We start from the raw sequence: 16,727 nt of genomic DNA on the forward strand, positions 1-16,727 counted from the left end.
TTTTTTTAAAAATCTTCTAGGATTTGAGTTCCATTAATACAAATGTTTCAACTTCAATATAATTTGCAAACTACAACAAAGTCTTCTTGTCAGGGGTATGGAGATAGCGTGGCAGTAGTATAAGCATCATTGCAAACTGGGTCACGTTTAAACCCTGTCTAATAAACTACAATACATGCTGTTCTTGTCAAGAAAACAAGGACAGCAAAAATGGAAAAGTTTTTCTTACAGCCAAGTTGTGAACCACGTCAGAGAGGTCAGTGGCATGCTTAAGCCAAAGTTACAACCTGCAGAGATCTTGCTACAGTAGAAAATAAAGTAGGCAAAGTCTTGCCTAACACATGCAAACATTCATTTCTCACTGAGACTTTTTTGATGCTTTCCTGCAAAAGAACTGTAATAATAACCCCCAGGGATTAATTCCAAGGCCCCTACCCTCTTCCTCAGGGTACTTCGAATGCTGTACCTTAAAGACATAGTACAGCTGCAGTACAGCTGTTATCTCCTTGTTCAGGGGACACAGGACAGAGAGCTGCTGTAAGAGATAAATTGTGCCAGTCCCAAATTAAGTCAGGTTGGCACAACACAATTTCCTCCAGAGTAAAGTTATACAAGGGTTTGCACTGTGACTCTCATAATTCACATTCATTCCCTTCTTTACTCCTGTTATAGCAAAACTATATCCTGCTCTTTATTCAAGCCTCTTGAGAGCCCCATAAGTGTAGATGGTCCTGCGTGGAATCAACAATCAGCAATACAGGGACTAAATATGCTCATGCACAAACAGTTGTGCAGCTGATCAAACCCACTGTCTGCTCAAATAGGATGCAGAGACAGTCCTTAGTAAAGAAATGATATCAGTCCCTCTGACAGCAGAAGGAATGAAAGTGTGCATAGTCTTCCTATGACTTGATGGAAGTTGCACAAATTCCCTACAAAGGAGCGCAATCAATTTCTGCTATAACAGGTGGCATCAGAATGGTCCTAAAATGGAAGGTTTGGAACTGGATTCAAGCATCGCTGAAGTTCATGAAACTTCAAATCCTGGTTCATGATGCAAAATCCTCTCCAACTAGAACATGACACACTTGGCATTTAACCACTGACAGACAGGCTTACAGCAAAATTCCTGGTTTTCCTAGGTAAGAAATTCATAATAACTTATGGCACTATTCCCTATACACACAAAGTACACAGTACAACAATGCACGCGTAAAGCACCAAGGTTAGTTCATCACCAAACACAATTCCAAACTGATTGAGTCAACTATATATCTCCATTTACTTTACAAATTGCTAACATGTCAGGTGACAAAAGGGGGAAATCATGTGTCTGTTGTCACCAGAATCATGGCATAAAGAAGAGCTGGGAGGTAAGATGTGGGCTTTACTTTAGATTTCATAGAAATGAGAGGGGCAGGTAGACAAATGGGGATAAGGGTGTGGTAAATCACAGGCAAGGATGGTATCTGCATACCATCAGCTTCTTATCATCAGAGTGATGAAGTCATAGACATGGGTTTTAACAACCACTTAACAAATTGGCTATTTAGAATTTCAAGGATCCATGTAAAAAGTTACAGTCAATTCAAATTCCAAGTTTTTTGGCATTAAGAAAATTATTTGGTTGACCTGTCTGAGAATGAGCAGCAGGTCTCGTGTGACACAGTAAATTCCAACATCAGTGTTAAATATTGTAACAGTTACAATGTATTCCTCTGGATTTTATGTTGTTTGGAAAAAGTGACACAAAGCATTCTCTGTTGATTTTTGTATTCCAGTCAGAAAAGCACCTTACGAACTATCAGTTTCTTGTTAACCTGAGGAAAAAAAATCCTAGCTCTAGTGTTACGTGTGTAAATTTATGCAACTTTCTTTGGAGCCCATTTAATATATTAAGTTTTCTATTTTGATTTTTTTTTTCCCCTTCCAGTTCTGGTCCTTGTTCTTAAAGCTAAGGTTTAGCTTTGGGCAAAACCCTGCAATTATTCATAGTAAGCTTTGCAGCATGGGCTTTTCCCCTTTCTCTTACCAAATTTTGCAGATATGTATGTCAGCAAGTGGCAAAAACTATTCGGGAGCTAAACCTGCCTGTTCATTAGTGTGCTCACAAAGCAAAATGTGTTTGTATGTGCAGAAATATAGAGAACAAATGTAAGATCTAATGCAGCTGAACATTATAAATCCTTGTTGACTTCTGTGAAGCAGAAGCTACTCTATGTCTTTGAATACAACATCAGGACTTGGCAGGAGCATTAGGAAAAACTGTGTTCCACAAGACACCGAGTAGGTGCATATACTGAAGTGCTCGGGAAACTGCTTGGAATTTTCCAGGATTTGCTTTCCTTTGAAAAATCATGCCCTGGGATTCAGTAATCAAATAAATTAGCCCTGCATAGGCTTTTTATTGTTGGAAATCAGCCTTGATAGAGCTTTTCATGACGATTAAAGATCTGGTCATAGTTCAGACTCAAATTCCTCAGGAGTACTTTAGAGTTCACCCAGTTTTAAAGACTGAGTAATTAAAAAAAATGAAGTAAGGCTTTGTATGGTTGCTCCCTAAGTATGTTAATTGCATGACAAGTTTCAACTAAAATTTTAAAACAATAGAAACATTTCATGTTTTTCCACTTGCTGAAGCAAGATTTCATGGGAAAGTTACTTGGTGTTTTATCTTTGCAACATTTGTATTTAAAACTTGTTTGGTGTTCTGTTTTGGGTTTTTTTCCAGAGATCTGAACTAGACAACCATTTAAAACCTTATGTTTGACATTTCATTTTTCCAGAGTAACCAAAAGGAGGCATATATTTGATGAGGAAAGGGAATTATTTTACCAATTTAAACCAGTAGAAAGAACTATCATGTGCAGATGCCTTGCTCATATGCATAAATGGAAGTCTCTCAAACTCCACACAATAGAATAGAAACTATGTCTGCAAAAGCTGTTGTTATCTTTGTGGGATAGAGTTGCAAAGAGCAGCTCTCAGATGGTAAATCCTTTCTGGGAATTCTGCCACAAAAACTTTGAGCAAGAACTTTATTTTATTTAAAATATTCATAGCTGAGCATCAAACATTCCACAGACATGGAACATATAGAATAGTTGGTTTCCTGGAGAACCAGCAAGCCAAATTCTTTCTCCTGCAAGTAATTACAATTCTAGTAATTACTAATTCTATGAATCTTGGTGGAGTTTTGACTTTTACAAGAGGAGCAATTTCTGCTCTGGGTGCTTTTCATTTCTTTTTTTTTAATAAAATGCTTCCTGTTTGGATGCTCTGTTAAATTTTCAATAGCTTTCAAGTATCAGAAGAACACTGTTTAAAAATATACCAGGCAACTCTCTTCTCTAATGTAGAGTGATATTTCCAATTGGGATAATTTCAAAGAAAAAAAAGGATTTTTAATACCTCATGGAATCAAGCCCCTGTTGATTTATGAATCCATAGACACCTAGCCACTTCACTCCATAAATAAAACAGTCATAGTACCATATTAATTCTGCTACATTTTGGAGTTTATTCTCTCACCTATCCTTTCTAGGTCTGATGTGTAACAAGTAATTTCAGCTGGAACATATTCATGTTCACATTTCACTCAGTTCCTGTGAAAGTCCATTATGAAATTTCATTTCATGGTCATTTTGACCTGACCAAAAGAAATGATTGTTTTATCAACTATACCCGTGTTCAGTAATAGTCAGCTTACCAAAAATCCCTGTATTAAACAAAGTCTAAAGGCTCATTCTAACACATATTTGAGCAATCTTAGCAATTCTTATGAGCTTGTACCACATAAAAGTTTCCTGGTACAAATGGAAGCTGTAAGTGTCACCCAACTTTCAGAAATTATGCTTATAAAATGCCAATGATTTCATGTTACTGAGCAGCATAAAGCCATTCACTAATAAGACAGCACAGCAAACTTATAAATCAAACCTGAGTCAGTCTTACTGGCAGTAAAAGTCTTCAAGATAAAATCTAGATCAGATTTTCAGAGAAAATAGAAATTCTAGCAGCATCTAGAATTGACCTAAATAATTTCAGTGTAAGCAACAAAACACTGCCACCTAGGGAGCCAAAGGAAAACCCAATTATCAGTCATTTAAATAAATGGATCATGAATGGTAGTATAAAATTTAACTGGTGTACTTACTTTAGTACAATTGTGATTTTTTTTTTTTCAGTCATGGAGCCTCCTGCTCCTTTTTTAAAAAATGTAGTATTTCAATACATTTTCTTTTTAAATAATTTTCTTTTTCTATATTTAAAATAAGGGTCACAACATTGTGGAGGTCACAGTGCTCTCTTTGGTGTGGCCATTGCATAGACTAACCAGTTGGATTACCCTGGATGCAGTTTTGGTGATCTCACAGCCTTGCAATAACCAACCCCACAGTATTTTACTCTTAACAAATTCATTTCAGATGTGAGGAAGGCAGGGCCCTACCAATTGCCAGTTCTACAAGTTTCGCTCTTGTACCATCCCGCAGAATTCAAGGACACCCTTTTCTGAGAGAACAAAAGGCCTGATGATACTTTTTAAGCAGTCTGAAAGCCTGTTTATGTGCTGTCGTCCACAGCTGAAAGACACAGTATTTGTTTCAAAGAAAGCATATATTGTTTGTAGAGAAAACTCTTCTTTTTGTTTTGTTTTTTAAAATTGGCTTTGAATAAATGTATAGCAGCTATAGAGAGTTCAATTAAAGCTGCATCTCCATGGCTGTAGATAGAACCCAATCCTTAAAGTCCAGCATAAATTGTGTTTTCATTTTGTGTGATACTTATCATGTCCTTAGAGACACTCGTGTTCACTGCCAGCTGTCAACATTCTGCACAATTAAACTTCTAGTTCTGTTAAACCCCTATGTGAACATCCCAAGTTTGAACAGAAGCCAATGGGTGGAGGAGACATATTGACATATTTACATTATGATTATTTGGCAACATTTCCCAAGACACAGTTCTCTTCTTGAAAAAATAAAGGTTAAAAAACCACCCTATTCCAAACGTTGTTTCTATCAACATTCTTTATGTCATTTCACACAAAGTTAAATTTGATCTCTTCTTTCCCAGACCCAGGTTGGTCTCATAGAATGCACTTTAAAAAGGAAAAAACTCATCAACCATAAACCTGCCAAACAGATCTTTCATCTCTAGAAACTTTTAAAATCAATAGACTCGAAAGGATGGATTCCTTTTAATCAGAGGTGCTATTTTCAGACCTGCTATATTACTGAGGTAGCTTTTATGGATGATCATGCACTTAATGATACATCTCTCATCACTTACTGATACATCTCTCATCGGAGTTGCTATTTTTGTTGCTCTTTTCCCACTGACATTGCTGATGATCCTGGTGATACTGCTTTTGAAGCCATTTCTTTTTCTGCTGATGCTACAGATTCTGCTGAGCTAATGAAGTTGCTGTGGTCACTGTGGGCCCTCAATGGCTACTTCTCTTCCTATCCAAAGTACTTCTATTTTTATTCTCTGATATTACAACCACCAGTGTGCCCTGGGGAAAAAAAAAAAAAAAGAAAATCAAAAGGAAAAAGACAGTGTGTGACCACAAATGCAAGTGGGATGCTTAGAGGGTACCATGGCACCCTCACCCGGCACAGCTGTCTCTGAGATCCAGACCTTCCCCCAGAGCTGGGACAGTTCCTCCCATCGCTTCCTTCCTCCAGCATCAGAAGGGGAAGCGGGGGTCGTGTGTGTGTGTGTCACGCAGTCGCCGCTGTCCGGCAGAGCTTTCCCTCCTGCCAGCGGCGTGGCGGAGTGGGGAGCCGCTGTGAGAGAGGCTGGGCTGGGATCTCGAACCTCAGGGGGAAAAGCGGGAAGTCTCCCAAAGTCCCGGTACCTCAGACGCCGGCCCTGCCTCCCCAGAACGACCAGCGCACAGCTGCAGGGGGCTCGGAGGAAGGAGGGGAGGGAGCGGACTCTCCTGCCCCGCCGCAGGGGCCGGGGCACAGCGCTGCCTGTCCCGCGCTCTCCCTGAGCCCTGAGACCGCCGATCGGCGCCGCGGGGCAGCTCCCGGCGGCACCGACCCTCGGGCGGAGGGAGGGGCGGCGGAGCGGCACCACCGCTGTCCCGCCCCCTCCTTCCCCGGAGCCCAGGCTCCCCCTCCGCCTCCATTTCCCGGCGTGCGGCGCGGGCGCGGGGCAGGAAGTCCCGTGCGCCTGAGTCAGGGGCGGCCGGGCGGCCGCTGCCGGGGGTGGGCGATGGCGCTGGAGACCCTCTCCCCGGACTGGGAGTTCGACCGCCTCGACGACGGCTCGCAGAGTGAGCGCCCGCAGGGCGGGCGGGGCCGGGCCGGGCCGGCGGGGCTGCGGCGGGAACCGCCTCGGGGCGGGGGGAGGCGCGGGCTGAGCAGACCCTGCTCCCCTCCCGGACCCCCCCGCTGCACCCCGCGGAGAACGGGAGGGAGGAGGAAGGGAGGGAATAAGAAAACGTCACGGGAGCTGAGCGAGGTCGCCCTGCACGGCTTCCCCCGCGGACCCTGCCCTGTGCCCCTGCCCCCGGCTCATCCCAGCGCTGATCCGCCCCCGGCCGGGCCTGCGGGGGTGGGCGGGCGCCGTGACCTTTTCCTCCCACCAGCCTCTCCGTAGTTTTCGGGGGTTTTTTTGGGGTGGGGGGTCGTGGCTTTTCCAGACCTCCTTTACTCCCTCTGAGGAGTCGCCTCCGGTGCCCCGGGTATGGCGGGGAGGGCCAGGCTGCTTGTGTGACTCTTGTCTTGCGCGAACCGGGCAGGACGAACAGATGCTTGTCGTGAGGATGGTGTTTCTTTCCTTCCCGATCATTTCTCGTAGCTCACAAATTTGTGCAGTTGCTTTCTTGGTTATCTAGAGAACTCACGTCAAGAGATGTTGCACGCAGTTAGCTGTGTGCAGCTTTCGTTGGTAAAGGCTTTCTGGCAGGGCATCAGTTTAACCTTTAAAATGTAGTTAAATAAAAAGACCTTGTGATCATGAAATCTTTGACAGTGAGTTCGTGTGCCCGTCAAAATCCACGTTTTACTCAGCCTGTGGAGGTGACCTACTTTCTAAACAGGGAACGTATATGGTTGTCACACTGTAATACACACTGTAAAGTGAACTGTGCCAAATTAATTATACCAGGTGTTGCTGTGAAAATATGTCACTCATGGCCAAACTGTTTCACTTAAAATGTCATCCCAAGGGATGATACTGTTTATGCCATATTCATTTAGTCTGGATTTCAGTGGAAACTGAAGCTGCCTTGAGCAGAGCTTTTTACCAGTTCTCTAGTTGTGAGAAGGAAAATGCAGCTTTTACTCAAAATGCCAGATCTCCACTAGTTTGACCATGACATTATGTGCAGCTACAAGAAATTTACATGACATAATATGCTCCATTACCACCATCTTGAGGGTGAACAAACAGACTGATGTTCCATCAAGAGCAGCACACAGCGTTCTCCTAGAGAAAAACCAAAGAAAAATTCTGTGACTTGAAAAGTATTTTTTTGTACTTATTGTCTACTTTCACATTGTATCACTAACCTTTAGCAATTACAGTGTTCTCAACTGAGGACACAAGATACTAAGTCTGGTTTGTTGCATCTTTATCCTAGTTATGTATGGATGTGGCACTTGCAAATCCTGCTGTGAAAATAAGTTCACTGAACATTGACATTACTGATTGTATGGAAGAAGTTATGATTAAGTTGGGGGATCTGTGCTGCTGAGTTGATATCTTGTGTTGTCCCAACTATAATGCTTTTGTTTTGTCACATGAGGAGAAACTAACTCAAACTTTTTGTAAGCAGATGATACCTTATGAAGCATATATGCTACTCTGAGGAAAAATATGAGATCTGCTTTCTACGATTTCTTTTTGTTCATCCATGTGAGCCAGTTTATTTAGGAAAATCCTTCTGCATCTTAAAAAGCTTCCCCATCTCCAAGTAATTTTTTATCAGTTCAACTCTGCCTATTTTTAACTAGATAAGAGCTTTCACTCTCTTGTCTTTCTAAGGTAGTGAGAAATTATTCATACCTGTCTCTTATTTTATAGATGATCAGTACAAAGTGGCAAATTGATGGCTATCAATAATTAAGTATTTGTAAATATTTAATATTATTTGAGCTGTAGTGTTGTTCAAGTCCATCATTTGGCTGCTGGAAAGGTGACAATCTGTGGGTCTCTAGCAAAGTGCTGTTGTGAGGTTTTGTTTGAGAAACGCATGTTTTGTAGGGAATTGATTTGAACAGCGCTGCCAGTTTCCAGTTTATGACTTGGAAGCTTGTTCTGTTCTTCCTATAAAGCCCCAATGGCTGTCAGTTTGCCTTTTGTGTGAAGGGAGGAGTTGTGATTGTGGGAATATCATAGCATATCTCTGTAATAATGTCTCCATGCTCCAGATTTTCTAGCAGTAAAGGGCTGAAGCTGGCATGGTGCTGGTTAAATGCCATTCAGCAGGGCCGTGCATCTGTCGGTGTTTTACTGGTTTTCTGCAGCAGAGCTTCCAGAAGATGCACTGGAAGGAACCTGAAAGATGAGATGAATTTGATGGAATAGAATAATTGCCGATACAACTCAAGGGCTCTGCATCAGTGCCTGGAATGCATACTGCTGATGGAGAGCGTTTTGCTCACTTGTTTCTTATCTGTTTAAATGAGATTTTGTCTCCTGTTTTGACAATGCCTGTGCACTGTCTAGGCTGGATAGGCTTTGCAGTCTTTGTGTCCTTACAATTGGCATTGCTGCTGCTTTCAAAGTAGTATCTTAGAATTAGTGCAGTCCTCCCCTTCTGCCTGGTGCAGTGTCTCAGTCAGATGTTTTCGTGTTTAAGTGAAAATTGATTCAGCAGTGCTTTCCCAGCAGAAAAACCTACTATTTGGCTCCCTTATTTGCAATGAAGATGAGCAAGAGGTTGAACGTGCAGAATAAAAGAATATATTGTTTTTAACTTTCTAGACCAGTGTACTTGCTGAAATGTGAAAAGGGCACGTGTTAAAGCTACATGAAATTTATATGCTTGTTTAAGAAAAGTTCGGTTGTTCAGCTCACCTACATTCTCTAACTTTTTTAGATAATCCTATTTCCAGCGAATAGCAGAAGATCACAAGCTGTTAGATTTGATATCTAATTATGGGGAAGACACTTTAGTCTTCACGAAAGGATTGTGCTTCCTTACTGAGTTTAGAAGCCTTGAACTGTAATCATTCACTCTGCACTTCGGATTATGCAGCTAAATCAGTACTTGAATATAATTTGGGGAGAAGTGGGGAATGTCTTAAAGTGGGAAGAAAAAAAGATCAGGATAGAGAGAATTAAACTTTTTTTGGACCAATTGCCTTTAGATTTACCTTGGTAATTAATACCACCATTCCTGGTGTTTGACTAGCTGAATGTTAGCCTTCGTAGCTCCTGGCCCCTGACACTAACAGGACAGCTGTGCCTTTCAGTGTCTGGCAGAAGAAAAATTCTGCTTGGGGAAAGTGAATTTGCAAGTGGAGGGAACGATTAAAAGCCATAAGCTTCCCATGTAATGCCCAAATAACTTACTGAGAGGTAGCAGGGAGAGAGTGGAAAGAGGATTGCTGGTAATTCAGCTGCTACTCAGGCCAAAATGATTAGACCCATCGCCTCAAAGTACTGATATAATGGCCTGTGTACTGGTTCAGCTGATGGTTAAACTCACCCATTGTATTACAACTCCTACAGTCATGTCTTTGCTCAAAATCTTGTGTGATTGTTAAGGTCTTAGTTTGGCAATATACATCCCTTTATAATTTTCTGCAAACTGCTTAGATGTTTGATATTCTCTAAGTAGTATTTGAATTTCTTTTAAACTGACACTAAGTTATAGGATTGTTTTTAAGCATGAACTTTGTATTAAAGATGCAGTCCTATTAAGGAAAACTGCTGCGGCAAAATGGGGAATACAGGACTAAAGCTAAATAGCAACAGATTAAATACTTTTAAATAATTTTTTGGATATTGCAGTTTATTGAGTTGTTCATAAAACTGTATAATTATTAACAATTTTCAGAAATTCATGCTGAAGTGCAGTTGAAGAATTATGGAAAATTTCTTGAGGAATATACATCTCAGCTGAAGAGAATTGAAGATGCTTTGGATGACTCTGTTGGAGATGTTTGGGACTTCAGTCTTGATCCCATTGCTTTAAAGGTCTTCATATATTTACTATACATTGCACCTATTACTTTCCTAGTTTGTCCTTCCTTGAGAAGCAAAAGCTTGATGCATTTATGCTCTTAAAACTTGACTTCTGTGTTTGAGAAACCTATCCAGTACTATTTTAATTATCAAATAATCGATAAATTGTTGCATATCACAAGAGAAGATGCTTTCCTATTATTGCTTTTAGTCTTTTGGATACTAGTTGAAGTGAAATGAATTTCTAATTCTTCATGTATTGGGAAGGCTAGTTCCAGAAAACTTCTTCTCTGGGGGTATTGGTGTTTTTATCTGGGATTTGGGGTTCCAGACAAGCTCACTGATAGTTGTAAAACCACAGGATGAACTGTATGTATATTTATAGCTTGTGTTTTGACTTAAAGGCCTTGGTACAGTGTTTGCCTCCTTCCAGAGGAGGCTGTTTTCTTGGTCATAAGTTCACTGTCCTCTGTGGAGCGTTATTTTTTTCTCTTCACTGAATTTGCAGACAAAATTTAAAAGCACTACTGTTGCCATATGGAACTTGTCTGTGCTGAAGATGCTCTCTCAAGCAATTGTCTGTCTGAATAATTTGAGTAAATTACGTGTAGAGCCAGCACAGTGCTGGATGTATTTGGAGCGGCCAACACATGGCTGACTTCAGTAGAAAATGTCAGTGCCTGCACAGAGTTATATTTTCTGCTTCCTGTTTCCAGCATTTAGGATTCCTAATTCAAGTTTTAGGTTTCCTGAGCTGGTTTTTTTCCTAGTTCATAATCACCAGGCTTTTGCTTTTCAGGTTTTGTAAGTAAATTGTTGTAAATGCTATATAGTGTACCCAGTTATTTGCCTTTCTGCCTGGAGTGAATGAAAGATATTTCCATGTAAATGTGAAGAGCAAAGGATTCCTGCAGTGCAGGTTGCCAGTAATGTGCAATTATTGCTCTCTTATTGCAGACCCTATTTGAGATTAAACTGGGGAGAATACATGGCTACTAGGATAAGTGTATTTTAACCAATGTTTTTTGAAGTTGTTAATTTGTTATTTTTGTTTGCTTGTTTTGTTTGTGATTTTTTAATTTATTTTTTTTACATTTTAATTTTAGCTTTTGCCATATGAACAGTCCTCCCTACTGGAGCTCATAAAGACAGAAAACAAGGTAAGTGCTTTATGCTTAGAAGATAAAAAAGTTATTCTACCTAAGATCAAGCCCTCTAAATGTGAATATATTTGTAATCTGTGTGGTTTTTTCCCCCTTTGAGTCTAGGTTCTAAACAAAGTAATAACTGTGTATGCTGCTCTTTGTTGTGAAATCAAGAAGTTAAAATATGAGGTAAATTCAGCAAATTTTTATTACTATGTGTGAAAATGTTTGCAGATTGGCAAGCTGATATATAGATTTATTCTTTAGCAGTAAAGAAACAAGATTGATGACTAAATAAGTTTTGTAGCATGATTACATATATCCTATTTATTAAAAAACAAATTTCTGCTTTTGTTGTTAGGCAGAAACTAAATTTTATAATGGCCTCTTGTTTTATGGAGAAGGAGGTAAGTAGCTCCCTTTACTGTAAAAGTTTGTAGTTTTGAATTATTGCTTCTGGTTATATTAAATGCTACAATAACTGTAATTTTATAATATGGATACATGATTTCTGTGTCTTTAACTGATGCACACCAAATAACAAACGTTGAGGTTATAGGGATATATGTTAGTGTCTTGTGACTGTCTTGAGTGAGTTGAAGATAATAATAAGGTGTATCCTAAAGCCCTCTTACCTGCAGTAAGTATTGTTACATTAACAGGAAGTTTTGTTGCAGCCTTGTTTAAATGAGAAGCAGAGAGTGTGGGCTGTTGATGGTGTATTAAATATCTAACCTACAGCTTAACTACAGCAGCAGCTGTAGTTTTTTCCAAGTATGACATTGAAAACACACATTTCACATGTAAACTTATAAACCGACTTATTTCCTACTGTGACTAGATTTTACATTGTTTATAGCAAAACAATAAATCTGTAATTTGACCATAATAAAACAGTGAAACCATTAATAAATAACTTGACCAAAGTCCTGCCTCCTTTAGTATGCAATCAGTTATTCCAAGAGAAGTTGGAGTGTGTTAACGTCACCTGCCCTTGAAGTGCAGGTAATAGTGCTCACACTACTGTTTAGACCATGATATAGCACAGGCACAAGTGATTGTACGTCACTTCAATTGACAAATCACGAGACCCTGCTTTAGGTGAAAGCTGCTTTTTGTCTTGGACTTAAACTGGTAACTCCTGTGAGTGACTGGTCTTAAGCTTCCACCTTAAAAGATGCCGGTGCGGGAATAAACACAGATCTTGATCCTGAGGACTGAGTATATCAATGAGTTGATTTAGAGACCTATCGCCCAACTTTATTTTCTATTTCAGTAATTTGAGAGAAAAGTAATACAGTAGTATTGCAGAAGGGCATTTCCAAAGCTTTTCAAGGGCCTTGACTGTAACAGAAATACCAGGCAATGTGAAATCTTTGAGCTAGGGACTGTTTATTGTTCTTTTAAGTGCTATATAAGATGACTGTTGTGGTTAAGGAACGTGAAAAAGTGTGGGGGTTTGTTATGGGTAGTTTTTTTGGTGGTTTTGCTGTTGTTTTTTTTTCTTCGCAGATTCTCATGTCTTATTAGACATGGTTTTAAATATTTTAAAGTCATTGCTGCCAAAATGATACTAGGAGATCCCTTAAAACTTCTCCATGTTTGAAAAAGTCAGACTGTAGCAGATTAGTATGTTACAGTAGCAGTTTGTTCCTGGTGGGTGTTGTTCAGAGAATACTTGGGAATGGCAGGAATGGAGAGGTGAGCCTTCTGTGGGTTAGGCAGGAATGCAGAAATTTATGTTCTGCACTTCCATATGCCTACTTGTAGCATTTGCTTTGATAACAGCAAGCTTGCTTGCTTTAAACAAGTGGCAAAGTTACTGACTCAAGGGTAGTTGAAATTTCAACAAATACTGTACTGGCTTTTTCCAACTGTGTAAAGAAACATTTTTTTCCCCCATCTTATCTTTGCAGTGGCTAGGGACAGTCTAGGAACTTTATTAAATAGTTAATTGGATAGGGTTTTTTTGGACATACACTAAACAGAGTAAAGATGACATTAAATGTGTAAAGGGGAAACAATATTTAATATCTTGTCCCAGAGCTCCATCTTAGAGAAGTATGGAGACTGCTTTAATCTCTGAGTGCTCTGAAAGAACATATTTTACGATGCAATAAGACCTGCATTTCTTAGGCAATAAACTTGCAATTGTAAGCCTTTTTTGCTCAGAGTGGCCCAATAGAAAAATTGAGTCTAGAACATCAATCTGTAATCACAGTAAAAAACCCCAGTATTTTGTCAGTTGGTGTTAAAACTGCTCCAGATCACTGAAACAATTTGGTATTGGTGATGTAATTATTGTATTTCATAGTATTCTGTTAGTGTTCTGTGTCATACAGACAATGCTGTGAAGCTGTGGTGATGAGCCAATTCTTTTGTGCAAGATGATATGTAGGAAAAAGAAAATCAATTTCTTGAGGAAAGATTTTCCTTCTGGTTAGTCATGTAGTATATTCTTTCAGTAAATAATATCTGGATGTTCCTTGCAGTATAAATACCTAATACTGTCATACAAACTTTTTAAAAATGGAAACTTTTGTATGAAGTTACATAATACATATGCCTTTAAAGAATTATGTTTCGTATTCTTTATTTTATTTCTGGTGGCGGAGACACTTTTTCCTGCTTTGTATCTAATTTATAAATAATGCAATTTTTATTGAGAAAGAAACTTCAAAAATAAGTCCAACTTAGGAAAGCAAAATTAAGAGTTTTTGAGGCTCCATCAATACACTTACAATAATGCACTCGTATGACAAACAAATGGCTTGGAGGGCAAACTTCAATGTTAATTTAACAGGTGTAACACAGGCTTTTGGAAGTGTTGACAAATGTTTCTCTTTTTAGCCACAGATTCCAGCATGGTGGAGGGAGATTGCCAAATACAGATGGGAAGATTCGTTTCTTTCTTGCAGGTAGCATATATTTTGATTTTTTGACAGCAATTATAATGTTAATTTTACTTGCAAAGTGGATTTAACAGTATGCCTTATCCTGTCTGCATCTTGCTGAAAGGCATTGCAGTCATTTGATGTATTACTATGTTTTGCCTGCAGACCTGTCACAACTGGCTGATAAATCACACATTGTTTTGAGGGGTTTTTTTATACTTTTCTTTGGAAGTCTAATGAGAGAAGAAATTACACTTTGTGTAATTGCTCAAAGAAATTAGAATTTACTTAAGAAAATTTCAGTATGAGAAGATAAATTGAGGTTGTTTTCATTTAACAGTAAAGTTAAAGCTAGCTATTTTTATGGTTTTGATTATAAGTTTTGGTTTTCATTGAACATTGGAAATGGATTAATTTTTCTATGCATGTTTTTTGAGCTGATAGAAGAAAGCAAAATTAAAACATGTACCTGGGGAAAAATTGCTTGTGAGTCATTCAGACTTTTGTGGAATAACACTAATTTCTTATACAGTTAGGTAGTTCAGAGTCCTTTGCATGAAAACAGGATCTATTTTTCTTCTGAGGATTTCCTGTGCTCTTGGGTTTCAGTCTACTGTGGAGTTTTTTGTCCTTGATCTAACTTAAATGACTGTCCTGTTCCCAAAAATGTTTCTATTTTTATGCAATATTGCTTGTAATGAGATATCTGTGTTCAAGTAGAGAATATACAAGGAGCTTCTAGAATGTTTAAACAAATTCTAGTTTAACAAAGGTTAAAGTTCCTCTTCTCGCTGTATAGTTGCATAGCAGTAGTTATTAACTGAGTCATAACAGGTTGAATGCTATAGGAAGTTGTTTCTCAACCTCTTTTACTATGCCCAAGTGCATTAGGATCTCTTTCTTTTTTCCCTGTTTTCCAACCTTTTTGTCCTATCAAATGTGTAGGTTTCATCCTTCAGCCTCTATTTCCTCCTGTCAGATGTTTGAGACCTTTTAGTGATTCTGAGATGGTGCTACTGTACATTTGTGCTTTTCCTGAGTCCGGGTGGAAGTTGAGAGCAGGATCTGGATATCTGTGCATATTGCAAGCCCGCTCCATAGAACAAGTTTGTTAATTTATGGGGTATATGCTGAGGTGTATATTTAAAGGGTAAACACTTTACAGAAGTACAGGAGTATTGCTTGTGAGCCCACTTTGTACATATGCTGCGATGGGTTAGGGAACCTTGAGAAACATTGGAAGGAAGGGAAATGCAAGATGTTACCCCCGAGGGAGAGTTTACTGTGCTAACAGATGTGTCATCATCATCATCATCATCATCATCATCATGGCTAGGCTTCGTGAATGAAGATTTGGGAAAGGCTCTATCCACATTTGTTACAAGCACATTGGTGGCTAATAAGGCCAATACGAGATAGACACAGACATTGCAATCAGACATGCAACAGATGTGTGTTGCTTAGGGTAAAGCTATGAGGGAAATGTTTTCCTTGTGGACTTTGTTCTTTTTCACCTATTATGTTCTCCTAAATCCACTTGGAGTAGTCTATATCCATAGACTAGGAAGTGCTGTTCTGGTCAATGTTGTAAGCATATCCCCAAGGATGATGTGAAAATATGAAGCTGACAAAAGAGGTGAAAAGTTGCTTTCATAGAGCTAATGTCCACCTGTTGGTTTATTGGTTCTTCTGAGTTTGGGATTCCTTGATTAGCTATATGCAATAGCCTCAAATTTGCTATGTCAAAACATTTTTTTTTAAATATTGTCAAAATAATGCTCTGAAAACACTGGTTAGGTACTCTTGATTGTGCAGAAGACAGTATATTTGAAGAAATCTAAAATTATGTAGTTGCTAATATGCATGTGCTGTTAAATTGGACCATTTCCTGGAAATTTTAAAATGGCAGGTGGTGCTTCCCCTCCACCCCAGGAAACATAATCTCTGTTGTCTATTAATCCATTCCTCTGGAATCTGTTGGCTTATTTCAGCTGCATTTGTTAGAGCAATACAAGTATAAGAAGTAATGTTTTGTGAAAACTGGTGACTAATAGAAGGCAGAAACCCAAATAAGATCTATTTTTGACGGAGAGGAAGACAGAATTCAGCTGTTAGCCAGTTTTCTGGCAGGAGTGGATGGCTGTCTGCTTAGCCAGTGTGGGCTGTCTGCTATGGAGCCATCTGTGGGCTGACTGGCCAGACTCATCATACATGGACTTTTCCCCAGTGGGGTTATAAGGTGCATTAATGAGCAAGTATTATTGCAGTTAAGGGAAACTCAGATTAGTTCCTCCTGTTGCTCAAGGAATGTCTTGTTAAAATCCATTATAGAAATTAAGATAGTCCTTTACGTGGTCAGAGTTGACATGTTCTTACTCACTGTGTGTTACATAACTGAGCTCAAGTTCTGCTTTAGCCAAGCAAATCTCTCAAAGACATGGGCTTTGTTTGTTTGCTTGTTTTAAAGCAATATTATGTCTTATCACTCTTATGGTAGGTACAGGCTTCTGTGGTAATTTCTAATTTGAATTTGACTACC

At 39.3% G+C, this 16,727-nt stretch overlaps 1 protein-coding gene across 6 annotated transcripts in view; it reads left to right on the forward strand.

The window, feature by feature from the left end:
- The first annotated feature begins 6,158 nt into the window (after positions 1–6,158).
- WASHC4 (WASH complex subunit 4) overlaps positions 6,159–16,727 on the forward strand; it is a 42,170-nt gene continuing 31,601 nt past the window's right edge. For 5 of the 6 annotated variants that reach the window (XM_027655330.1, XM_027655338.1, XM_027655317.1 and 2 more), the window contains exons 1-6: positions 6,159–6,286; positions 10,022–10,161; positions 11,256–11,309; positions 11,418–11,483; positions 11,656–11,701; positions 14,145–14,212. In XM_027655330.1, the coding sequence (XP_027511131.1) occupies positions 6,226–6,286; positions 10,022–10,161; positions 11,256–11,309; positions 11,418–11,483; positions 11,656–11,701; positions 14,145–14,212 (435 nt within the window). In that variant the 5' untranslated portion in view covers positions 6,159–6,225. Of the gene's footprint in view, positions 6,287–10,021; positions 10,162–11,255; positions 11,310–11,417; positions 11,484–11,655; positions 11,702–14,144; positions 14,213–16,727 lie in introns of those variants that run through there. The other variant, XM_027655347.1, reaches the window with a different exon arrangement.

Source organism: Corapipo altera, unplaced genomic scaffold (assembly GCF_003945725.1).
Source record: "Corapipo altera isolate COAL_440 unplaced genomic scaffold, ASM394572v1 1, whole genome shotgun sequence".
NCBI classification, from domain to species: domain Eukaryota; kingdom Metazoa; phylum Chordata; class Aves; order Passeriformes; family Pipridae; genus Corapipo; species Corapipo altera.